General features: G+C 38.4%; 1 protein-coding gene across 2 annotated transcripts; it reads right to left on the bottom strand.

Annotated features, from left to right (window-relative positions):
- Positions 1–24: 24 nt before the first annotated feature.
- On the bottom strand, positions 25–24,022 carry Tfg (trafficking from ER to golgi regulator). Of its 2 annotated transcripts, XM_040750677.1 has the most exons (9): positions 23,884–24,022; positions 19,300–19,527; positions 15,772–15,855; positions 13,134–13,280; positions 10,472–10,639; positions 6,834–6,974; positions 4,016–4,105; positions 1,495–1,535; positions 702–838 (listed from the first exon to the last, which is right to left on the bottom strand). In XM_040750677.1, the coding sequence occupies exons 2-8, from the start codon at positions 19,481–19,483 to the stop codon at positions 1,501–1,503; spliced, it is 849 nt and encodes a 282-aa protein (XP_040606611.1). In that variant the 5' UTR covers positions 19,484–19,527; positions 23,884–24,022; the 3' UTR covers positions 702–838; positions 1,495–1,500. The 2 variants fall into 2 exon arrangements, with proteins under 2 accessions (XP_040606610.1, XP_040606611.1); XM_040750676.1 differs by lacking the exon at positions 1,495–1,535 and having other exon boundaries at positions 25–838.
- Between the last annotated feature and the right edge of the window lie 2,946 nt (positions 24,023–26,968).

Genomic DNA, 26,968 nt, shown 5'->3' with positions numbered 1-26,968 from the left:
AATAATTAAATTACAAGACCACTATTGGATTCAATCACCTTTATTAGCCTATCAGTGTTACATTTTATACATAATGTCTAGTCATCTTGCCAAAGGGTTCTATTTTTAGTACATCATGTTAATAGTAAATAGCCAAGTGTGACGGCTGAACCTTAGCCTAGGTTTTTAATATCCTCTTGGAAGTAGAAAGCCAATCATTTTACATGAAAGAGTAGTGTTCCAAAATAACTAAGAAGCTGCTACAGTTTTAAGCAGGGGAGGAAACAATGTTCATTTTGGTCTTTCTGTGTATGTATTCCAGCAAATTATACTTTCAATTAACAGCAACAATGATATCATAAAAATTGCTCTGCTTTTTAAATTTCTGAACTTCAATACAGTACAAATTGAAACAAAATAGTATTGTAGTCTTTTGGGAGGCAATTAGCCATCATTAGTGTAGCTGAACCTCCTTATCGATAACCGGGTCCAGGTTGGGTATAGCCCTGACCAAAAGGAGGACGGTTACGTGCATAAGGGTTGGGCCCACTGGAAGGAGGGGTCATGGTACCTGCAGGAGATGGTGTAGTAAAACCTGGTCTTGGTTGGTAAGCACCAGGTTGGCTTGGAGCCATTCCAGGCTGAGTGCCAGGGGGCACAGTATAATTAGCAGGTTGAGATGTTTGGGTAGTATAAGTTTGTGGAGGATAAGTGCTCGCCTGGTACTGCTGTGGTGGTTGAGCAGGCAGTTGTTGTGGCTGACCAGAAAAGGCAGGAGCTGGTGCCTGGGAAGTTGGCTGTTGGCCATATCCCTGGAACTGCTGAGGTTGTTGGGGTCCAGTCTGCTGACTGTAACTAGCTGTAAAGGCAAAATAAATAACGTATGTCTTGGTTCTTTTGGTGAAAGTTTTCCAGAGAACTAGTCTTACTGCTATGGACCAAAGATGATTAAAAATTTAATAAATGTATTCACAAATATTTACATAGTAAGTTCAGCATAAAGTATCAAGGCCAAGTATAAAATTGTCTAAAAATTTTTAAAATCTATATTCTAAAATTCAAGTTACTATACATATGTCTTTTCATTATAATTGCTTTGAAACTAAATAACCCTTGAGCAAATTCCCATCTGCATATAATTCCTAGAATAGATACTCAAGATGAAAATCATAAAACGAAGGTTTGGAGAGAGGTCCTATTTAACAGTACCACATGAAAAGATATTACTTTAGAAATGAAACAATGTTACAAATACTCTTCATAAAAATGAAGTGTTTTAAAGTTTATTCACTATAAATAACAAGAATTACTAAGTACTGTTTTGACATTTCTTAAAATCTTTTATATTTGGTATTGGACACTTTGCCTTTACAACTCAAATTGTGACTTAGTATGGCATAACAAACAAAAAAAAATCACATTGCCCCACAATCAACATCTAGTCATAATTTACTAGATATAATTTAAAATAAAATCTGCTTCACTGAAAACTTTTATCTCTACCATGAAACACACCTGCAGCTACTTGCAATGAAACCTCTCCAATGACTGGAATCCTGTCAGCATTAAATACCAGATACATAAGACAATTATTAAAATATGTACAACCCTGCATTTAGGAAAAAAAAAAGGATTGAATGAATTTGAGTATATTCTGAACTCACCTTGAACCTGGGTTCAAAATTTACTTATGAAAGAAACCTTTATGATAAAAGTCCATGAACAAAACTGGAAAAGGTCAAAGGGAAAACTGGCAAACCAAAAGTGTCAGAGATTGGTCAATGTCACTACCACCGGCACCACTGATATGTCTCCAGGCAAAGTCAAGGAAATAGGACTAGTCGGGTCAGAAATAACAGAAGAAATTTGAAAAGCACTTTGCTGGGTGAAGACCCAGACTAAATAAAACTTCTAAGAGAAAGCTTAGATATCAAGTAACCAAAACATTTTCCTCATGCTAGCATCTAAATACTGAACTAACATAATTTATGCTAAGATCTTAAATGTCATGTAAGTTTTCCTTTCTTCTACACAAAGCTTAAAAACTGTGTGTGAGCCTGCACACCCACCCACAAAAGCCAGAAGAGGGCATAGGACTAGCTGGAATTTCTGGTGGTTGTAAGCTGCTCTCAGCCTCGAGCCAATCACCAGCCCCTACAAAATCTTTAAAGAGTAACTTTTTGCTGTAAGCTTTTGTGGAACACCTTTAAATTGAAAATGACTATCCCACTTGAAGGAGGAACAACAAAAACAAATGTCTTTTCATTCTGCAACGGGAATCTAAACTTTTAAAAAAATTGAATCAGGAAGTACCTGGAGTCTTAATTATTGCTCAGGAGAGGAAACAGCAGTAAGTGATAGCAATGCCATTTCAGTAGCAATCTACTGGGCTATCAATCATAATGTAGCAATCCTTCTCTATTACATCTACTTATTTCCATTACTGCACCCCAAAACTCCCAAAATGAATGTTATGTGAAGACTATCACAAACTGCAAGAAATTTTTTTTAAGTAAATACCTACAACTAAGCCTACAATATTGACCACTCTGCTCTGAACTGGAAAACATAAAATGGTGTAAGTCAAGAGAACAAGGTTGGGCCCCAGCTCCCTCACTGGGTATTTGCATGTCTTGAGTGAGTAGGACATGATCAGTGGGGCTTCACCCTGGCTATACAATGACCTCCAAGCAAACGAAGTCAAACCCCAGGAGTTAAGAAGCTGCTCAGGAGGTCCTAAAGTACAATGAGTTTTTGAGAGCATCTCCTAGGTCAGATGATGACACTTATCTCTTCAGCTCTGGCAGCCTATTATTTCTATACATTATATAATTTGTACTACAGACATTATTTAATTGAAAAGGACAACACTAAAAAAAGGTGACATTTCCTTTAAATTCACTCCATCTGTATTTTGAAATTATAATGTAAAAATCACTATACAGCAAATAGAATTCAAATGAAATTACTGAAATGTGTGAAAATATTCCAAATTTAACTACTGACAAAATTTTGTAGTCTAGGTCAGCAATCAGCAACTATCCATACCAATAAAAGATGAAGGTTCGGTCTCTTTTCCTATAAAGGGCCAGATAGTAAATATTTTCGGTTTTATGGGCTACATTGCTTCTCTCACTGTTGTAACTACTCAGTAGAGTGCCTAACTGTATCAGCAATGGCCACAAGGATAAGTGAGAAACAAGCAGGACAGAGTGTCCTAATAAAGTAGCAGATTTACACTATAGCTATATCTGATATATATGTCTATTTATACAAAGTGGATAGACACTATGAGGTAACTGGAAAAAGTACCTAAATCATAACCAAAGCTATACCAAAGAAATTCATCTAATCATATCTCCAGTGGACAGATTGTGAAAATAAAGCAAAATACTCAAATGTCTATGGGAATGGGACCCAGCTACAAAAAAGCTTCTCAGATGATTTGGACATGCCATGTGTTTGAAACTCCTGGGTCGGATGACAACTGTGTCACCTCATCTGAAAGCACGGTTCAAACATCTAAATACTCTTACTTGCCTGAATCCTACTGTAAACATGTTTTGGGTTTTTCTTTTCTTTTCTTTTTTTTTTTTTGTAGTCTAGTGTATATTCAACAAGCTTAAATATCCAAGTAATTTAATTTAGTTTTTATTAAGTTTACTTTTGCATATGTGGGGAAATTGTTGATATATCTACAAATACTAAGAATATTCTAGAATTATGAGTGGTACAGATAAAGAAAATCTTAAATTTTTTCTCAATTTGAAGTTATCTAAGAGTTTAGATTGCTAATCTATAGTATAAAAATGTTTTACTAACATTACTACAGAATCATCTTTGTAATTACATCATAACTGATCACTGAAAAAATAAAATGCTGACTTGATAAAACATGACAATTTCAATGTAAATCGCTTTCCCAATAAGTACTTAACACCTATTGACAATGTACTTAGGAGAAAGGATGTAAAATTTAATGAATATAGAAACAAATCAAAAGCTGCAAATTAACTCCCTTTTAACACCTGCTCACCTGAATACTGAATACCGTACTGCTGAGGAGGAGCCTGAGGCTGCTGGGCCCCGTAGCCAGCCTGCTGCTGGTATTGTTGGTACATCTGACCTATGAAAGAAAATACAGACAGAAAAAGAAGGTTTAACTTTGCAGAAAAATATTTTTAGGGCACCTTTATATTACCTCCCAATTTAATGCATAAGCACATTGAATAATAATGTATTCATTATACTTTAAATGTCTATGGCGACAAGAATAAATTAAGAAGGGTGACTACTTGTTCTGCCATAGGTAAGCTGCTAAGAATGTTAGCTGGAAGCAAGTATGTATGTATGCTTATGTTACCACTTCATAAACTCCAGAAAATTCACTGTTAAAACTATACACCACCAGGTAAGTAATCAGAGAAAGGGGACAAATACATTGCCATGTACAGTTTCACATATCTTTGTATGTTAACAATACCTCTCTAATGATTCATAGAACTTTTCTCATTACAAGTCATTTTGTTTTTAGCAGTAACATCGTCCTTTTATTAAATTATTTTCAACATGGTAACTCATTGTGTAATACACTATATTGTATCACTTATTGATGTTGGAACCACCTTTGTTTATATAAACATGCTCTATGGCAGTGTTTCTCAACCTGTGGGCTGTGACCCTCAAAAGCCATAGGGAAACATGTATATTTACATTACAATTCATAACAGCAGTAAAATTAGTTATGAAATAGCAACAAAAAATGTTATCACTGGGGGCCACTACAACATGAGGAACTGTGCTAAAAGGTCGCAGCATTAGCAAGGTTAAGAACCACCATTCTAGGATGTTTACACAAGGCCAAAGTTATTTAATGACATTTCTCAGACAGTTCTCCATCATTAACTGAAATAGAACTATATTCTCAAGACCCTTTTTATTTTGCTATTTATTTTTGAGGCAAGAGTCTCATTATGTAGCCTTGGCTGGTCTGGAATTAACTCAAAGATTGGTTTGCCTCTAGGTTTTCACTGTTCAAATTAAACCTGGGGCCTCACATAAGCTAGGTATGTGCTTGGCCACTGAACTATACTTAAGCCTGAGCCTTCCATCTGAAGAAGATATTAAAATTACAATCAATAGTAACAAACACTTTTGGAGAAAATATGGTATTTATAGTATTCAATTAATAACTTGTAATTCATTAATTTCATAAGAGATTGTTAACCAAATAAGTCATACTTTCTGTTGATAATTCTGCTCAAAATACAACTGGAAGTTGATGTATTGGCAATGTCTAAAATGTATACACTGTATTCACTAAAAATACAAAGTATTCACTAAAGTAGCTGCACCACCTATTTTTAGCTATATATTCTATCCAACACAACAGCCCACAAGATGTGGCATCTGAGCTACCGACATGCAGCTAGACATACCATATGAGGTTTAAAATGTGCCACATCTCTGCCACACTGCTAATACACAAAAAACAACAGCTACTAACATCTTCCTAAATCAATGCTTTCAGATTGATATATTAGACTAACTTGACTATATAAAGCATATTAAATTTGATGGTACCTTTAAGAAAATGTTCTAAGGCATCTGATAACTAAATTATATATGACTTCTAATATAATTTGTATAACACTGACCCAGAACTAGTCTAGTTATTAATCTTTATGCTTATGACTATATCCTTAAATGTATGATAAACAGTAGTGCTATAGCAAGGCATATAATAAGTACCACTCCAAAGTAAATACATCGATGGTATTAACCTGATGCTTCTGGAAGGGGGTATGTGATTGCTAGAGAACACAGGTGGAAGACCATTTTCACAATATAAACTTTCATATTCTTAAAAGTTTACTGATTTGAAATTTTGGCAATCAAAAAAACCCTCAAAAGACAATGTGAAATTCTGCTAAGCAAGCACTACATCTCATTCCTGCTCACTGACCTTACTTTGTACACTTCTCAATGACCTACAGCAGTAGTGTTTCTGTAGCTTTTAGTTCACCTAACACAGCTGTTACACTTTGTCCATCCAAACTGCATTGTGTTCTACCTCCCACTTGAGCCCATACCCACTTCAGGTCTAGTTATGGCTGTTGTATTTTGGATGCAGAGTAAGACTAATTATAGTTGGTGGAGAAAAGACTTAACATAAGAATTCTTATTAACCACTCTTCAGACTAGTCCCTGCTAGTTCCCAGGAACTCACACTAATCCAGGGATAAGCATGAAAAATATCAAAAGGATTCTAGTCACAGCTCATCTTAGGCTAGTTTTAATGTAAATGTTCACTTCAATAACTTGCTTTAGGTGCTAAGAACTTGGTTTATTATTATTATACACCATTATCACCAACTGATCCTTTGGTACAAATTTTCAAAGCACCACCTGATGTTTACTGCTTTAAAGTAAAATGTGCACTGAGGACACATACTTGGGAAAAAAAAATTGAGTTAAAATGCACTGATAACCAAATAAGCAATTTACATTATTTAACTAAAATTATGCTCATTGTGTCTATTTAAAACCTTTTTAAGTGACAGAAAATGTATAGTTTTTGGAGGGGAGACTATAAAGTAATTTCCCTCAATCTTTCACTTTGTGTTTACATTAAACATTTTTCATCCCTTTTTTCTAATTTTCAATAATCAGACACATACCCAATATATTATTTGGTTCTATGACAACAAATCACACCACGTCAGTAAATAAAACTATTTTACGTTGTGTAGACAGTGGGATTACCTATGTAAATGGGTTGCTACTACCAATAATGCTTCAGTAAATACTTGTACACGTCCCTTCCCACACGCGGGCTCTGAATGTTCTTTTACCTTCGATCTGACCTGCTTGTGCCTGAGCTCCTGTGTATGGAGGCTGCTGTGGCTGAACTGCTGGAGGGTGCGCTGCTGAGGAGGAAGAAGCAATACTGTCAGGAGTTCCTGAACGGTCTTCTGCAGGAGCACTGGGCGGCCCTGGATGGTCATGAAAAGTCAGTTAGTGACCCTGTCCAAGGTCTTTCCCTAACAAGTGCAATTAGGAGTACAGGCTAATCAAATTGCTATGCAACAACCATATCACCAAGAATACAACACTAAGCTTATGTGCTCTGTATTTTCACATCTCCAGTCTTCAGGATCCAAAGTCAAAACTATAAGTCATTCCCTACAATGTGTGAAATGCCAAATTCCTGAGTCCTAACTTCCCATATCAAAATCAAACCTATCTACAGGCTACCAAAAACAGTACTGTTTTCTTATGCAGGTCTCTACTGTCTACAAGCTCAATTTAGTCATCCTGGTTATAGTCAGGGATCCAAACATTTCTCACTTCTCACATGGTCCTCTTTTAGGCATCATAGGAAATCTAATCATATTTTGGCCTCTACTTATCACCATTCTTCCACTATGATTAATTACAACAGTCATATTACTTAAATGACATTCTTTAAACCCAGTTACAATTCTAATAAGCCTTTGACTTATACTTTATTCCCAAGTGAATTTCTCTATGGCTTAGTTTTATTAGGAGCTACACTGAGTTCTACTTTATTTCTACATAGGTCCTGGTTTCCTTAAGATTTTAAGAACTTCGGCCATGCTCTGATTCTTTTCTGCTTCTACAATGCCTAGGACTCTACTTACACCTGCTGTCAATCAACTTCTGCCAGGATAAGGAACACAGAAGCGAGTACAGAAAATGTAGATTCTCTGTACAGTTCTAATACATGACAGTCAAGAGGTATATTATTTGAAGATAACTACAGATGGCGTATTCCTTTAGGTTACTTTAGCAACACAGAGGAGTGACGTAAAGAGTTTTTGGAGTTCAATTACTTAGGCTGCATTGCCAGAGCTAACAGTGACTGCTGACTTTGGGCAGGTTACCAAATATTAAATTATGTAAAAACCACACATGTTTTGACTTCAAGGTTACTCGGAAGGGTTATGAGTTAAAGATCTTACAATCAAGTCTTCTAAAAGCAATTGCCGCTTTAAAGCTTGGCTTAAATACTCACTTATTGACAGGCTTTCCCTGAAAGAAGTCTCTAATCGCTCTAGTGCTGTCCTGAGAATTTATCATGGTTTAAATCTGAAATATTACCAAAGACCAAGGCTTTTGGAAAGTGTCTGAAACAAAAGTGTTCGGACCTTGTAACTGGATTATCTCATTGATAAACTGATAGTTGGGTGGGCTACGAAAAGGTAAAAAGGAGTGGGTTCTTAAGAGCAAGTACTTTAAGAATCTGTCTTGTCTCTAGCCCCCTTTACTCTTTCATTTGCTTCCTGACCACCACAAAGCAAAGTGTTCTCTTATACACACTCATCCCCTTATGGTGCTTTGCCAAGCTAATGGAGTCAACGGACAGTGAACTGAGATTTCTGAGACAACAAACCAAAATATATTCCTTTCCCAAGTCAGTGGTTTCCAACCTTCCTAATACTACAACCCTTTAAAACAGTTCCTCATGTTGTGGTGACACCAGCGATACATTTAATTGCTACTTCATAAATGTAATTTTGCTGTTAAGAATTATAATGTAAATATTCAGGGCATCTGATATGCAACCCCCAAAGGGGTCACAACCCACACATTGAGAACCACTGCCAAGTTATTTTCTTAGGCATTTTGTCACTGCAAGACAAAGCTGATATACCACCATTTTAGGCACACGGTTTGCCCCTTAATAATCATGGTCATGTACTAATGAGAATCTACACTGGGTTATAGTAATGGAAAAGCTGATTATCAGGTTAAAATGTAAGGCTGAGTGTTTACCACCACTTGTGTACACACACACACACACACACACACACACACACACACACACACACACACACACACACTCTTTCCCTAAAGACACTATACTATTAATCCTAAAAATACTCAGTGCTTGGCTCTTCTTTTCTGTCTTGCATGAAGTTTATGACTGTTGTTCATGCTATTTTCTCTAACACTTCATTTATTCTCTTCATTCTACATTACTGTGGTAGGTATTTCCTCCCCTAACTATATCACACGTGAGAATTCAGAAAGCACTCTGGTTGCTGTCAATATGAAGACAACTAAGTGTATGACTACCAAGTGTACAAATCCACATGAAAATGGTCTTCATATAATAGAAATCACAATCATAATATTCTGTTCTGAAATATGCCATTCAATTCAAGTTTCAAGGTAGGCTTTTATATAGCATTTCCTTACATTTGAAGTAACTGAAACAGTTGTTCATATTTAAGTCCTCTATTTTTCAGATGTACTATTTGTTTATCTTTTGCCAAGGACAAGTAATATATTCAACTGTTGCCTCAAAATCTAACACAATTCTCTTCAGTGAATGATCCCATAGAAGTTTCCAAGAAAATTAAAATAAATTCTCTATCTCCAACTGTTGAAAATGGCAAAGTAAATTGTTCCAGTAAACCCTTCTCCAGGCAGCAAAAACTTGAACAAATCAGAAGAAAACAATTATTTAAAATAACTACTGTCAATCAAATATCACAGAAACCAGAAAGCATTTACCCAGGATAAACACAGTGAATTAAGAATTTCAAGACTTGACCTCTGTAGCTTCAATGGCAGAAAACCATTGTGTTAACAACTTCATGGTGGACAACCAGCTGGAAATAAAGGTGAAACTCCCTGTCATCGAAGGGCTAATTACCTGGACTAAAAATAACTATAAACTGTGCCCCAATCTCTAGTCATTCATCTGTTTCAGGAATGGGGGTTACTCCAACTGGGCTCAGGGAGAAAATCAAAAAGGAAAGAAAGCAGAATCCACTGCTGAAAAACAGAGATCAAGCTACTGTCCCCAGTAGTTAAGTCTGGTAGGGCAATAGCAAAGCAATTAGAAAAAGAAATACATAAAAACATCAAAAACCACAAGTCAGAAAGATACTCTAGTGAAAATGCTCACTTTACAATGAAAACCTGCAAAACAGGCAGAAACATGAAGGAAGGGCTCAGCAATGAATGTGTGAAAGGATCCCGAAAGAAAAACCCAAATAATGTTGATGAAATGATAAGCAAAACTAAGAAGAAAGAGTAAATCACAATACAAGTACTACTTTAAAGCTGAAAACTGTTTAATATCCTGAGATCAGAAGAGACAGCAAAACCTACCAAATGCAATTTGAATCCTACAAAAAATCTGGAAGTTTTTTTTTTTTTTTTAAATAAAACAGTCCTGGTTAGTTAGTTGGGTTTTTCTGTTTGTTTGTTTTTTTAGATCTGAAAATATTGCTTTTAACAAAATTTAGCCGAAACAAACTGTAACTATTCTTTAAGGTAGAAAGAGAGTACTATGGACTGGAAAGGGCAAAATAAATCTCGTTGGGGGTGCTGAAATCATGCATTTCCTTGTTTTATAGGAACTTAAATATGTAAGAAAATAACTGGCTAAAGCCTTAAGATGTAGTATTTCACCATATCCAGGAAAGAGGGAAATAAGAAAAAGGAATTGACCTACCTGAAACCTGGTCATCTGCTAATCCAAATGCTGACATGACATTTTTGTTGATTTCATCTTGGTTTTTCAGAGGATCAAAAGCTGACATACTTGCTGCCATAACCTGAGTAGACTGTTTTCCAGAAGAATCAGAAGCAGCAGGCTTCTCTTCCCTGCCGTCCACAGTATCTGTAACAATAAAGGAGTAAACAAGTTTATTTCATCTATACTCAAAAGGCATAAAAAATATAAGACAAGAAAATATCCATGTGTATAAATACTGTCAGGACTGCTAGAGTAAGAATTTGTGAATACAAAACTATAAACCATTTTACTTTCTTCTTTATGTGTGTTTATGCTTCAGGAAAAATGGGTAAAAGGAAATACACAATAAAGAGCAGTTTTTCAAAAAGAATTATTGCCTCTTACCACTCCCATTTTTAGAATTACTAGATTAAGCTGAGCACAGAGAATGGTGCTTGCCTATAATTCTGGTACTCAGGAGGCTGAGACAGGATGGTCAAGAGTTCTAGGCCAGTCTGAGCTACACAGCAAGACTGTCTCAAAAGCAAAAAGAAAACCGAGAAAAGGAGAAAGAAAATAAATTATTATTATTTTAAAGCTCCTTCACAAACACAATAATTTTACATTTTATTGTTTGTGGAGCTTGAACAGGCTAGTTTTTATGTCAACTTGACTAAGCTATAGTCATCTGAGAAGGAACCTCAATTGAGAAACTGCCTCCCTAAGATTGGTCTGTACACAAGTCTGCAGGGCATTTTCTTTCATTAGTGATTGGTGTGGGAGGGTCCAGTCTATTGTGGATAAGACCACCCCTGGGTTGATGGTCCTGGGTTCTATAAAGCAGTAGGCTGAGCAAGCCATAAGCAGTAAGTCAGTAAGCAGCACTCCTCCATGGCCTGCTTCCATATCCCTGCCTCAGTTTCCATTAGTGTGCTACAATTTAGGTTATGTAAGCAAAATAAACTTTTTCCTCCTCAAGTTGCTTTTGGTTACGGTGTTTCATCACAGTAATAATACCAACTCCTGTGTGTGTGTGTGTGTGTGTGTGTGTGTGTGTGTGTGTGTGTGTGTGTGTGTGTTCACACAAGTGCACATGGAGGCCAGAAGACAATAGGGTCTTTCAATAGCCCAAGAACATTCCACACTAACTTTGCAAATGAATCCTCTTCATGCTACTACTGCCTCTATTAATCTAGGCCTCTAAAATAAACCAAGCCAACCAGGAAACACTATATAACAGAGTTCTATTCCTTAGAGAAGAATGTGGGTCACTTAGGCAACTGCTGCATGGTAATAGCTATGTTGGTTGAATTTTGGTCTGTCCTTCATAATCTTTGACATGGTTACATAAATGCTATGTGAATGTACTTTGATTCTTTTGGGAGAATGGTCTAAAATGTTTTCATTCAAACCTTGATTTTAGTTTAGAAAGGCAAAGTTCATGGCTGGGGAGACTGTTCCAGAGGTACTACTGGCTTCCCACTGAAGAGGACCTGAGTTTGGAAATGCCAGAATCCAAGTAACAGCTGGCTAGGCATTACGTCCTATAATCCCAGCATTTTTCGGCATGACAGGAGGCAGAAACAAGCAGATTCCTGAAGTTCATTGGTCAGCTAGACTAGCCTACTTGGTGAAGTTCCAGGCCAACTGGAGACCCTGCCATAAAGCAGCAGGTGGAAGGCACCTGAAGACTGACCCCTAGGTTGTCTTCTGACCTCCATCCAAAAGCACACGCACACGGTGCTGCACTTCCATGCACCTCCACCCACACACAAATATGCACACAAAAGCAAACAAGAAAGGGCAGAAATTTAGAATACGCAAATTGTTTATTCTGAAACATATAAGCCTCATCATAAAAGTGTCCAAGATCACAGAGTTTAGCAAATTTCATCATATTCTGAAATAAAGGTGAGATTAGAAATTAAATCATCAGCAAATATTTATTCATCATTTACTGGCTCCAAATGTGTCAATAAGCCTCAAATTATTTTTACTATTTATAAATACTGCCACCAGTAAAATGCAGAAGTTTTTCCTTTGCATATTATTAAAAATTGTGTTAAAATTAACTTTAATATACTATTTTAAAGTACTAATCTAAAATTGCTTTGCACCTGAAACTTTTAGTTTTTACTACATAAAAATCACAATAAGATCGTTTCAATTCCTAAAATTCCTTAGTTGTCACACTAATAACAATTCACGAATCAAAGTATGAGACTAACTGTAAAGAAATCATCACAAGAGCACAACTGACTTATGCTCTCTCACCTGTATATTATTTACTACTGTTCAGTACTGGGGACTGAAGTCTGAGCACTGCACAGGCAGTCAAGTACTCTTCCACCAAGCAACTTCCCCAGCCCTACAGAGCCCTTTAAACGTGGGGTTGCAGGCCCCGTGCTCCCTTAGCTCTATGACTCAACCCAAGAAGCAGCACAGTGCGACTTCACAGTAATCCTGACAAACAGCTGTCAGATGCTGACATGTACAGAAGCAGGAACAAGAATAAAGATGTGAAGAATGCCATCCTATGCCTGCCAATACACACACACACACACACACACACACACACACACACACACACACACCCTCCCTCTCTCCACAAACATGGTGGAAGAATTCATTAGAGTAGAATAAAATAAGCTCAGTTTACCATTTTCGGGAATACTGGTAGAAGGTCCTGGTTCTCCAGGTGGCTCCAAGCAATCCAATAAGCGATTTACTTTATTCCGAAGTTCTATCAGTTCTCGACGAAGATATTTCACCTGACTTGATTCAAGGGGTCTTGGTTGGCCATTAACTAAAACAGAATCATTAATGTGCTTAAATTTAGGAGATGAAATTAGAATAAGCATGCCATTAAAATAATACAAACTAAAGAAAAGTAAGCAGAAGAAATAAGTCATTTTGCTTTCATTCATTCATTTTAATTTGTCTGTGTATGTGGAGTATGAATGCTGGTGAGTACTCCCATGGAGTACTCTATGGCTTTTAACCTTACTTCTGGAGAAAGGTTTCTCACCAAAGTAGTTAGCTAGACTGGCTGGCCAGCAAGGCCTGTCTCTTTCTACCCCAGTGCTCAGTTGAGTGTGTGGATCGGAACTCAGATCCTCAGGGTTGTAGAGCAAGAACCTTATCCACTGAGCCTTCTCCCTAGCCCCTAAAAGTATTTTTAGAATGTTAAAATTTTAAATTTAAAATATATAAATATAATTATACACACTTCAGTAAAAAAATCTAAGTAACAAATTTGCTCCCAAACCAGCCTTAAAATTTTTTACTCTCATCATACTTTATATACAACTACTGTTCATTATTTCTCTCCCACCTGTTTTCCTATTCCTAGATCTATTTTTTATGAACAATGTTCATTTCAAATTGAAGATTATGTGCATGTATCACCCTCTTGCTGAAGACTAACATTAAAGATTCTAACAATGATCCATCCACTGCTTTAGGTAACCCCTTTGAAAATGTTTTCACTTCTACTTTTTCGGTAGACTCTTAAGATTTCTTTTCTTCATTATAAGAAACATTAAGTGATTTCTATCTACAAGCTTTTATTACTAAATAAAAATGTACACAAACTGTCTAATTGCTTTACAGTGATCAATCTTATTTGTTCTAGCCACCTTTATTAAGATAATAACTTTGTCTTACATACTTTCCAGTTTCATGATAATACATTTAGTTAGGACTTTTTTTTCTTCCTCAAGACTTTTTAATGTCTTCTGAATCTAAAGCTTCATTTATTTTATATAATCTTGAAATTGTCTTTAGCTATGTTTCAATATATTTATGCTCCATTTTACCCTTAAAGTTCTTAATATAAGGTGTATATTTCATTTTCATCATCTCCTATTCTCTATGTCTATAGGGTTATTTTGTAGGTACACTTCATTATTTCAATTTTATTTTTCATTTCTAAATAATTACTAAGCTTTTTTAAAAACTTAATTTTTTTCATAGTGTTTTTTCTTATACTATTATTCCTTCTTTTAACACACATTTTGGAGACTATCAATTTTACTAACTAAAATTTCCAGCAAGAATATTCTAATCTCAGTATGTCTCTCTTTCAACCTCTCTCTTTCTCTTTGTCTGCTCTCTGTCCAAGTTTCACCTATTTTCTTTTAAATATTTATTTTATGTGTGTGTGTCTGCATGCCTCCTGGTACCCATGCAAACCAAAATAGAGTGTGGGATCCCTCAGAGCTGCAATTACAGGTTAACTGTGAGCTGCCTAACACGAGTGCCAGAATAGACCTCAGGTCTTCTGAAGAGCAGCAAGATCCCTTAACTGCTGATCCATCAATCCAGACCCACATCTGTTTTTATTTTGGTATGGTTCTGTTTCCTAGGCAAGCTGAACTGCATGCATACAAACACACACGCACACACGCAAACACACCTTTGTTTTTGACCTAGCATATTCTCTGGGAAAGAAGGAAAGGCTCAGAGAAATCTTTCTTATCTCTGGCTAAGAGACATTGTAAAAAGGTATTCCTTATTAATACCTTTAGACAGCTTTTATTAACATTAAAAAAAAGACAGAAAACAAACCAACAAAAAACCCTGGTTCATATTTGCTTTTCCTAAATGAAGGAAAAAATACATAAAATTAAATCAACAGAACATGGCTGAATTTCCTAAAACACTAAGGTTCAGAATAATATAATTTATTAACCAAAAGAAAAAATATAAACAAAAAGTACATATTTAGTTTTATTTTTTACATAATCACAATTATGCTACTACTTTAACTCTGAAATTGTTTCTATCATAGCCAATAAGCATTCTACTAGGCAATCTATTAGACCTAAAACAAAATAAAGTCTAAGACTAAATTTATCTTAGCTTTAGCTTTTTCTTCAATGTTGTCTAGAACTTGGGTTCCTGTGAATGCCAGACAAGTACACTACTACTGAGCTATAGCCCCCATCACTTTTAGGTCTTATTCCTTGAAAAATAACATCCAAAGTAGCAGACTTACATGCTTAGTCCCAAAAAAAAGAACTATTTTAGAGAAAGAGAACATAAAAAAGCCTAACAATGCCAAAATTCTGACCTTACAAAAACTGTAGTACTTTTACTAAAGATTTTCTAAGTTATAGCTTACTTCAAAACCAAAATATTTTTGTTTCGCCTAATTTAAACTTCTATGACTTTTAATACATGTGGTAATTCAATGTCTCACCAGGATGCAAATATTTTAAGTATTTTAAAGTGTTACTATGTAACTGAGAAGCAAATAAAAATGAAGTAAATTCATTATAAAGTATGTCACTCACCAAATAATGTCAGTTTCAGTATTCTACTACACTGAATTGCAAAGGAAAGGTCAGAACTATCAAAAATTGTTATAAGATCTCCATCTGAAATTCAAAAGAAAAATAAATTAGATTTGCAACAGTAGTAAACTAGGTTTTTGTTTAAAAATATATATATAAAGCACAGAGCACATTAGAATCACCCATAAGAATCAAGTATCACCTAAGAAAGGATTTTTAAAAAATAATAAATCAACTTTGCTTACTAATCCTATACCTATTTATCGTATACTCATGAGAAAATGTAGCCAAAGTTAAGAAGGATGTGGTAGTCACACCTTTAATCCCAGCACTAGGAACGGGAGGCAAAGGCAGGTGAGAATCTCTTAGCTGGGGATAGCCTGGTCTACAGAGAGAAACCTTGTCTGGAAAACGAATCACACACTGTAACTTTTAGTCTTAAGTGATATACCAAATTACTAGATTAGACTGAAAAACCTCCTTTCCATTCTAAAAAAAATCTTAGATTTACCAAGTTCAATACCACTTTAATAAAATGCACTATCACCAATCAAGGGGGAGTTACATTTATAGTAACTCTGAGCTGTACAAAGCGTTCCCAGGACCACTTTAGCAAACCAGAGTGAAATCTTTTATAACACTGACCATACTGAAGAAGTTTTTTCTCCAGAAAAGTGTGTTTTTATGTAAATATATACAAAATAATGCATGCTGCCCCACAAGCTCCCCTGGGATCCTAACAATAAAAACACTGTATCAACGGAATGTTTCCAAAGCACTCACAAAGCTGGGGGGGGGGGGGAAGGATCAGCCACAAGATTATGTCAAGGCTGTCTTCAAAAAACTGGGTTAGTAATTTTGTCCTGGGGCACTCTACTAAACCAATTTTAGAACTTGTTAGACATATTTATTTTGAACAATGTCAGAAACCAGGCATAATTGGTAGTTTGTAACTGTTTTTAGATCTTTATAAGCAGGCCCATATAGATACATACAGTGTTCAATTCTCAGGCATTCTGCTCATAAACCACATATAAAGGAAAATAACATACAAAAAGTACAAAACTTTCAGTACTCAGTCTTAGTCTTTTTTCTTTGAATCCCATAACTGAAACACAATGAGTATCTTTGTCAGAATGTTATCTGAATTGCTATCTCATGTAGTGGCCAACACAGACTATGAAACAACATGAGCAAATTAAACAATCTTTAAAACACCACAAGAGAGGGAGGGAGGGAGGGAGGGAGGGAGGGAGGGAGGGAGGGGACAGATTTCAATAAGGAAGCTACCCCAAAGTGGGAGCCACAAACCATAACCCAACAGAGTCTCTCCTGCTTTAACAGGATAATGAATAATGAATGTCTTTTACGTTTTTAAGTTGTCAAAAATGAAGGTAGTATGACAGAGGTGTTCTGTGATATGCAAAGTTACAGTATTTTTTATCTCATCCTCCACAATTTGCTGACCTTTCCTCAACACCAGAGGGAGACAAGAGAACTCGAGTCTCAGGTCAATTTACAATGTGCTAAGTGTGAGTTAAGAATAGAGCATCTCAGGTTAAAATGATTATTAAAATATTGAGTTGTGGTGTTGGGCATGTGGCTCATTGATAAAGTGCTTGCCTAGAAGTCCTAGATTTGGTCCCCAGCCAAAACAAAAAACAAAAAAACAAAAAAAAAAACCATACAATTTAAAAAATAAATTGAAGCCGGGCGTTGGTGGTGCAAGCCTATAATCCTAGCACTAGGAAGGCAGAGGCAGGCGGATCTCTGTGAGTTCTAGACCAGCCTAGTCTACAGAATGAGTTCCAGGACAGCCTCCAAACAATACAGAGAAACCCTGTCTTGAAAAACCAAAAATAAGTAAATAGAGTTGTAAATTCAAGAAAGAGAAGAAATTCACTTGACTAAGGACTATATTTGAATAGTACAAAGGTGAAACTGTATTTATAAACAGATGAGATTGCTCAAGAAAGTAGAAAGACCATGAGTGACTCTCGAACCTTAGTTTGGGTATTCTCAGACCACATGCCAACAGCAAAGGAGAATCTACACGTTGGCAGATGACCAACTTAGCTGATCACCAAATCATTTACAATGTATTGTAAGTTATACAAAATAGGAGCAAAGATGAACAATTTCCATTGTAGCTCAGCAAAGCCATGTGATGCGGTTCAGATGAACACTATATGTACAGGTATACATCATCTCAAACCCTAGCAAGAAAATTCCCTTCCTACTCTGTTCATCTGCATACTGGATATTAATGCTCAGGGTAAGCCACTGGATGGAAGTTAATACTTCTTGAATGCTGAACCACAGAGAAAGTAAGGTTTCTATAGTAACAGTCATGACTCAAAGCCAGTCCTCACAGAAAAGTAGCTGTTAGTGATAAAAAGAAAATCAGGAAAAGCAGTGTTAGCGGTATTAAAAGATGACACAGTTTCAGTAAGGACAGCATAAGCAGCAAGACTAAATGCTAAGCCCAAGATGAAACAGACTGAACATTAATAGTACAAATGACACAGTAACCACCTAAAAAGAAATTCCAATAGTAACGTTAACAAAGAAGTCTGATTAAATAATTCTGTTTTATGAAGTATTTATCAAGCAAAATTTATCTCTGTAAAAACTAGTTGTGGTCAAATGAGCCCAAGAGCACTTCAAACAATAAACTGACAATGCATATTGTAAGGATTCAGGCATTATACTGGCCTGCCACTGTCACCTGGCAGAAGCATTCAGACAGTACCCTGGTCAGCCCAGGTGCGAAGGACCCCTTTAAAAGAAAGCCCTCCATCCACGTTCCCTCTCTTTCCACTCTCTCTTTCCTGCTGTTCCCATGGGGCAGACAGGATTTCTCCTCTCCCCCTTCTCTTCTGTCATCTCTGTCTCTGTGCCTCTTTACGCCTTGTCTCTTTCCTTCTCCCCACCTTTCCTTTCCTAATAAAACTTCTCAGTAAGCTCTGTCTGCCTGGCATGTTTGTCCCTCCGCCTAGGTCAGACTCGCCTGCCAAGGAATCCGCCAAGGTCCCCCACGAGCTTTATCACAATATGTATCAGCATAATGCACACTGGCAACTTTGCAACAAAGAAACACAGCTAGCCAAGTGCAGTAAGCCTCAAGGCCAAGTCAGTCTGGACTACATAGTTAAGACCCTGCCAAAGGAAAAAGAGAAAAAGAATAAAGAGATACGGAGAGATACCTGCCTCTATTTAAACCAGCTTTCCCATATTTGGTTGGTACAGAAATCCTTTTTTTGTCCAATATATAGTGTGAAAATCCCTTTTAACTTTGAACATACATGTGGAAATTTGGGCAGGAAGAGAAAGAAAATATTTGTAAAAGTACCATGTGAAAATGTCAGACACTCCCTTCTAATAATAAATTACATTTTTAAAGAACAAAGGAATTGTATAAGTTATATAAGCAGTAAATAAAAGAAAGTGGCCATTCAAGGTTGAGGGAGATAATCCATTAAAAAAGTGGGCAAAGGAATAATACTTAGACCTTAAAAATGTTCTTACCTTCATCCTTATACTTTATTGTAACTTCATCATTACTCAGAAGTTTTCCTCTAAACACACGCTGCATCATTAGTACTAACTCATCGTAAGTAATGTCTTCATTATGAATGGGAATTCGGCGGATGTCTTCCCCAAGTTGAGCTTTGATAATAAGCTTCCCACTTAGGTCCAACTGTCCATTCATGGTGGACTCCAGGATGCTCTATATATACAGCTCTAGGAAAAAAACTGATGAGATAGTTGTGATGATTCAACAATCAAACAAGTTAAAAGTAGAAAGCTGTAGAATGTTAACCCTGAAGAAAGGACCTAGCAACTGGGGCTGGTGATGGTGACCGAGGTGGGAGGCAGAGGAAGGTGGATCTCTGTGAGTTGGAGGCCAGCCTGGTATACAAACCCAGTTCCAGGACAGCCAGAGCTGTTACAAGACAAACCCTGTTTCGAGGAGGTGGAGAGGTAGTAAGTGCCTGTCTTGTTAACATATGTTCTAAATGGTCCGGGAACATTTTATTACTAACGTAATTTCTACTATGTATAGCATTATTTTACTTCTATACTCAACTACTTAACTGACAATACCAATACCATGTCTGATTTTTCTACCCCAAAGTTTTCACATCTGTGGGTAACTCTTTTCTTCTAGTGAAACAACAAAACAGGCCTTGCAGCTTCCTTTTCTCACACCTTACATCTAAAGTGGCAGCAAACCTGGTTGGTACCACCACCTTCAAAATGTTTTGGGAATCCAACCAATTCAGTATCCTTACTATCATCAACTTCATCCAAGGGAACATTTTATCTGATGTATCTTAAAATGTCTCGAATGGTCTTCTTATTTACCTCCATGCACATTCACTGTATTTTCAACAAACTAGAAACTCTAATGTCCATTTCCTCCTCCTTTCCCTTACATCTGCTACACCAATGTTTAAGATTCCCCTCCCAACTCCAGGTTTCGTGTTTACTGTGTCCTTTGCCTTGACCTCTTCACACCCCTCACCAGAACCAGACTGCTAATTATGTCATCAGTTAAGAGTGTTCTAACAATCTAATTTAAAGTGCCTCATCACTATCTTCTCACCTGCTTTCTTTTGCTTCAAGGCACTAAACACTATAAGACATTTTTACTGTTCTCTTCATTATACAGAAGTTCCTGTTTTGTTTGCTGTCTTCCTAGAGCCTAGAAGAGGCCTTGTATATACCAGTTATTCAAACAGACAATGGCTACAAAATTGTCAACTTGTAACTCTAATGTTAACCTGGGAGAGGGGGCACATATGAACATGAAATTAGAACCTCCTATTTTTCCTAAATAAGATGTCAAGAGTACTTTTTCTAATTCCCTATTTTGGAAACTCAAAGAGAAAGGACAAATGAGTAATATTCTACTGAGCTTTCTGACAAAACTATCCACGATCAAGTTACACAACTCCATTAATCTACCAACCCATTATCTCCAACCAGAGTGATGTGTATATTTAGACTGCAGTCCTTCCTGTATTTTTTTAAGATTTATTTTATTTTTAATTGTGAGCAGGTGCCCCAGGAGGCCAGCGTGTTGGATCACCAGGAGCTAGGGCCATAGGTGGTTGTGAGCCCCTGGTATGGGTACTGGAAACTGAACTCAGGTCCTCTGAAATAGTATGTGCTCCTAACAATTGAGTCATTCCCCCAGCCATGCAATCTTTACTTTGAAAAGAAAAAAGAGAACTAAGTGTTGGATCAGGAACTCAAGGCTCCCTCAACTACAAAGCCAATTCAAGATCAGTCCAGGCTACTGGTGATTCTCTCAAAAGAAAAAGGGATAAGGGTATAGATCAATGACAAGCATAAATACCTGGTATTACATAAAATAAAAAAATCTAGCCGGGCGGTGGTGGCGCACGCCTTTAATCCAAGCACTTGGGAGGCAGAGGCAGGCAGATCTCTGTGAGTTCAAGGCCAGGCTGGACCGACAGCCTCCAAAACAATACAGAGAAACCCTGTCTCGTAAATACCAAAAAAAAAAAAAAAAAAAAATCTAAAAAGTGACAAAAGTAGGTACTTAATACAAGTTTGCTACAGAATTTTCCCTTCTTGGATTTTATTTTCCTCCTACTACCTTACTTCAGGTTATTCAGTATGTCTTACATCTTTATAATCTTAAATTCTAAACACTAAGACCTTTAACAATTCAAATTACTATTGTAAAGTGCATATTTATGATCAAATAATGGGTTAATCTTTTTCTGAAGGCCAAGTCATTCCTGAACATGCTTATCTACCAACACAGAATGTTCATCCCACCAGCCCTTTCATCTGTTCCAAGTGAATGACCACTGGGAGTCGTTTACGCTGTCCTAAACCTCCTTCTGGCCATTTTGCTTTCAATCTTGAACTTCCAGTCCTGGCAGCTTTCTGTTTCCTTCTCTAAAAGTTCTGAATCGCTATCAGCCCACTTCTCTTGCAGTCATTCTGCCTGCCCCTTTACTGGAAAAGTCCTCACCCACCAAACTACCAAACTATTCAACTTAGGAAGCTTTTAAAAATCCTAACTTATGTCATGATTATTAACTACAACTCTCCCAATACTCCTCACATAAATACTTCAGTTTTTCCCTCTGACTGTCCCTTAAATGAATACACCCCTTCACTATCCTGTGAGATTACATTTTTACTAGTAACTCTTTAACGAGATGGGGCAGGAAACCTGAACAAGATCACGGAAGAACAAAGTGAACTACGGTCCACAATTTGGACGCCATGCTTATCTTAATACAAAGAGCACACAGTTTTTATAAGTCTCACAACAAACTTCTCAGAAGGATTGTAATGACCTGAAACCTCTATAGAACCAACTCTTTACTTGTTGGCCAAGTTTGTCCTCTGTCTTTAAGAAACATTTAAGCCCAGGTTCTAAAGTATAGTAACTTTAACAGGATGGTAAATACCCCATGCTTTCACTGGCAGCTCTAAAGGAAAGATCTTTCAACAAACCTGGATGTACTGCCTTCTATCTATAGGCCATACAAACCAGCAATATATTGAATAAGGACCAGTGCTCAGTTTTAGTAAAACGCTATTACACATTCCCTGAAGCACCTAAAACAGTACCTGACATACAAAGGCCACATGAGGAGCTTTAAGTCCTCCACAAAAAAGGCACTTGGAGAAGAAAGCTGGAACATAAGTCAATTTCAGATGGTTTGGCCACCTTCTTTATGTGGCTGGGGGGAGGGCACCTCATATCAAGATACACTCCCAGCTAAGACAAAGTTCCAGCACAAAACCACTTGAGGGGAACAGGAAGCAATGAACTCCAACGGATTTAAAACTAACATTACACATCCTTAACACCTGCCGCTGGTGGCCCCAACTCACTTCTGGTGCTTCCTATTGACTGTAACGGTGTAGTGAACTCAGGTACATACACAAGCTTCAGTTATCTCCTGTCCCTCGAGAAAACAGCATCCACACGGGTGTCAACTCCAGTCTGGTTAACATGAATTAGTCCCTAGAACTGCTAGGAGTCCTATGACATTTTTTGACCTATCTTGTTGCTGTCTTTTTACTTCTGAAGTTCAGAAGTGACTCAGCCATTAATGTGCCCTCCATCCAGTAAATTTTCTGATGACTGGGATACACTGATGTGCCCAAAGACACAAAGCCCGCCCTCTACACTAGGAAGTACGCTCAATGGTCAAGCCTCAGACTCTTCTAGCTTACTGAGGGTAAGGCACTCATAAAATTCAGAAGCTTCTATCACACACACCCACTAAGCAGTTTCCTTAAAAATAAAAAGAAACGCGATTATTCTAAGTCTGCCAAGAGGTCTCAAAAATCTGTGTGACATGCCTGTAGCAAGAATGGTAACCATTTTCACCGGTAGCTATGTGAGCTCAAGTTCTTCAAGGTGTACTTTCTTCACATGAAAAGGGACAGTAATGGCCAACTCTGTATACTTTGAGGATCAGGCATCTACAATTCTTCCTACAGTGCCCAGACACAAAACTTACAAAAGTTCCGATTTGTCATCAGTAAAACTGGGCAAGGCCCCAAGGGGACACTAAGCATGACAGTGTCCCGACTGGGGCTCCTTTTTTTTGTGAATCCAATCTATTTATTTCCTTGGGGTTCACGGCCCGCCATCCAAACCACTCGAGGGGTCAGGCACCAAACACCCCGGCCTCCTCAAGCCCCTTTTCTCTTCCTTGAATGATTCACTCAACTCTCCCCACCTCCCAAGCCGTTCTGGAGGGTGAGGCACCAAATGCCCCAGACCTCCTCAAGCCCCTGTCTCTAATCGTGTAAGTCAAGCCCTTGGGGGCCCCGAGGGACCAGGAACGGGGTATCAGCGGGCTCAAACGCCCGCGGGACCAAGCCAGGCCAGGCCAGGCCGGGTGCCCTCCCCTCCCCCTCGGGGCTGCCCCTCCCCCGCGCCGGGCGGCTCGCCGGCCTCCCCGGCCCCCCCACCCCCCCCCGGCCCCTTCCCCCGGTCGCCCGCCCCACCCGCCCGGCGCTGGGAGGTTCCAGAAGCCCGCCAGCGCTCCCGGGTTCCCCGGCCTCCTCAGAGAGCGGCCGCACGCGGGGCTCCGGCGGCCGTACCCGCTTGCCGAGGCCGCTGTGTCCGCCGACCCGGCCGCTGCGTGGCCGCCGCGGGCTCCGCAGTGTCGCAGGGAAGCTTCGGACAGCGCTCGGCCGCCCTCCGCCGAGCAGTAAGCAGCGCGGGCCTGGCCAATCGCTCACACCCAACAAGCCTAGCGACGGCCGCGGCCCCGTACGTGGCAGGTGGGAAGAGCAGGGGCGGGAGCAAGAAGGAAAAAAAAAAAAATCCCTGGCCTGTCGCCCCGCCTCTGAGCGAACGGGCCAGCCCAGAACGCATGCGCCGTGTGGGGCGGGACGCGGGACCCGGCGGAGACCCGGCTGCGTCGGGTGAGCGGCCCCGCTTCCTCACTGGGTGACCGGGCGTAGGAAGTGGGAGCCCGGGCGGGCACGCATGCGCGGGGAAGTCAGCAGCACTTCCGGTTTTTCTGACAGCCAGCATTTCCTCCCTTTCTCCGGCTGGCGGGGCGTAGCCCGCAGTGCTGGACGGGTTCTCGGAGCCTGGTTGGAAGTAGACGTCGGCCCAAAGCGGTTTGCTTCTTGTTGTTGATTTGTGGCTGTCGCAGTCAGCGAGTCAGTCACATCTCGAGGAAGCGAACCCCCTTTCCCGCCTTGTTGCTACGAATCCACTCACCCATTCACGAGTGGGCGCCTACACTTTGCCAGAAGAGTGCTGGGAGTGGCGATGAGTCAGTTCGCAAGCTAGGAGGCACCCAAACGTTTAGGAAATTAAAACCAAGGACTCAAGAAGGTTTGGGGGGGCTAGATAAATAATCTGAACAGACCCTACAATCGTTTAAGTTCATTTCTACCTAAGGTGTTTGCTTGCCAGCCTCAAACTGATTCCCTGCCTGGAGTTTTTAGAGTGGACTTAAGTGTGTTGCTCCCGTAAATGCTGTTTCTCACAGTTCCATAGAACGCTGTTTCAGCAGTTGCTTTCAGGGATTGGGAAGCAGGGGGCTGCTGATGGGTTAAAAGATTTTCCCTAGGAACTGTTACTCAACGCTTCCCATTTAAAACTGGATAGCACAGACTCAGACATTTGCTGCTGTCAGGTAATAGTATCCTGCTGCCTTTCTGATGTCCTGGCGTTATTAAAGTCACATTCTATGCACAGAGGTAAAATTCCCTCTGATACTCTTCCTAAATGTCAATCAGACCCTTGGTCAAAAGGAGTACAGAAGAGAAACTGTCGAACATGCATACCCATTCATGTTTTATTTTCAAGGAAAAAAGAAAACCGTGAAAAACTGAAAAGAAATATACATATATAGTTAAACATCAAAAACATTTTGAGTGCATAAAGAAAGTCTCCAAGAGTTATTTTGTCATACAGAAAAGAGTTACCACAGTAACAAAAGATTCCCGAATTTAGAAAGGACTGCTTACAAGATTGGCCCCTGTCTAGTGTCTGAGCAATTAGGATTCTAGAACGAGTCCACCATTCTTTATTAAGAGCAGTGTGTTGTGTCTAAAGTGTTTGAATGAAAGTGTTTTGTGCTGAACATCTGCTTGCATTCTGGGTGCCGGTGATTTCAATACATGGCAACCAGTGGATGCCCACTGCCATCCAATAATCTCTTTAAACAATAAGAAAAAAATAAAGCAAGGTGGAGGGGTATAATCTAATACGGCTATCTCTTACGGGACACTTGTAGCAGACTGTTTTTCATAGGGTTTGGGAATTTGTTGCTGAAAGAATAAATGTGCCCAGAAAAAAAAAAAACGAAAACTTAGATTTGCCTGCTCTGTTTTCATTCTCAATTATCCCTATGATTCGTTCCTTTGCTACCTTTCCTTCTTACCCTCTCTATAATGTCACATCTATGGAACCTCAGTGTGGCCCTAGACAAAGGGACAGTTTCCTATACCATCAGTGTAGAAAACATGCCAAGATTGTAAGAATGTCATTTGCGTATACTTTTTAATCTAGATGAAACACAAAGATCTCATGACCAGAATAAACTGGAAAGAAGTGGGCTGTAAATTTAATAGCTGGCTCAGAAAGGATTTTAGCTCTCTGCTTTAGGCACTGCTGTTTTTGTGTTTTAAGGACAATATACTCACATATTACTTAACTGGGGGTAGTATTTTGTTAAAAATAATTTCAGCCTACCATTACACAGTCACAAATTTTGGTGGTGGTAGGAGATTCGGAGTTTGCCTTGCTTATTCCTTTACAATGTCTTGTGCTCTTATCTCAACTCACCTAACTTGCAACTGAGATCCAAACTCATAGTCTAGAACACTTCCCTTCTCTGTTGTTGCCTAGTGAGTACTTGGAGGGGGGGGGAGTCATCTTTGTTTATTATCACCACGGTCTAGAAAGTCTCAATTATTATGTTGCAGTTTCATAGTAACTCATATCAAAGTCCAACAAATTGTAAAGATCCTACTTCCACCTGTTGCAAGGCTCCACTGGAGGAACAATGCAGATTGGAACTGTACCATAGGTCTCTGGGAATATCTTATAAGAGATAGTAGCTTTGGATCATGCAACCCTGCTCTAACACACACACACACACACACACACACACATCTCTCTCTCTCTCTCTCTCTCTCTCTCTCTCTCTCTCTCTCTCTCTCTCTCTCTCTCCACATTTCCATCTAAGAGCTGGTATGCAGAAACATGTTCAATGAGCTAAAAATGTAATTATTTCCACTTTATGAAATAATTAACAAATCAGAACCTTAGAAGTTAATGCTAAATTTCTACATTTCTGTTGGATCAGCCATCCTAGAAAACAGCTCAGCTGTTGTTGTTTGTTTTAATAAAGTGTTTTTAAAGAAAGTTTTAAAATAAAATTTCATCTACAGTTACTCTGTGACCCTGCAACACTATGCAATATTTTAAGAGAAAATAAAATGTTAGTCCAAAGACTTGTACAAAAGTGATGTAAGTTTGCTTCATAATAGTCAAAACTAGATAAAATGTTTTCATTTTACATGATGGAACAAACACAAAAATTCTTAAGTAGGTGAGAACTTCAATTGATTAAGTTGATAGTAAAGACATATTTGGAAGGGAATTAAAAATGATAGGCAGAGCTGCTGTGTGCCTGCTATGATTGCAAATGGCGTAGGTCTG

The sequence above is a fragment of the Mesocricetus auratus genome, unplaced genomic scaffold, assembly GCF_017639785.1.
Source record: "Mesocricetus auratus isolate SY011 unplaced genomic scaffold, BCM_Maur_2.0 Super-Scaffold_100008, whole genome shotgun sequence".
Classification (NCBI taxonomy): domain Eukaryota; kingdom Metazoa; phylum Chordata; class Mammalia; order Rodentia; family Cricetidae; genus Mesocricetus; species Mesocricetus auratus.
The sequence above is the reverse complement of the archived record's forward strand: the minus strand, read 5'-3'. Positions and strand labels throughout refer to the sequence as shown.

Excerpts from the sequence above, each read along its gene's own strand:
- Tfg (XM_040750676.1), bottom strand. The coding sequence starts at position 19,483 with ATGAATGGACAGTTGGACCTAAGTGGGAAGCTTATTATCAAAGCTCAA. Across the intron at positions 13,281-15,771 it reads ACTGAAACTGACATTATTTG|TTAATGGCCAACCAAGACCC; the intron begins GTGAGTGACATA and ends ATTCTGTTTTAG. Across the intron at positions 839-4,015 it reads GTACGGTATTCAGTATTCAG|CTAGTTACAGTCAGCAGACT; the intron begins GTGAGCAGGTGT and ends TTGCCTTTACAG.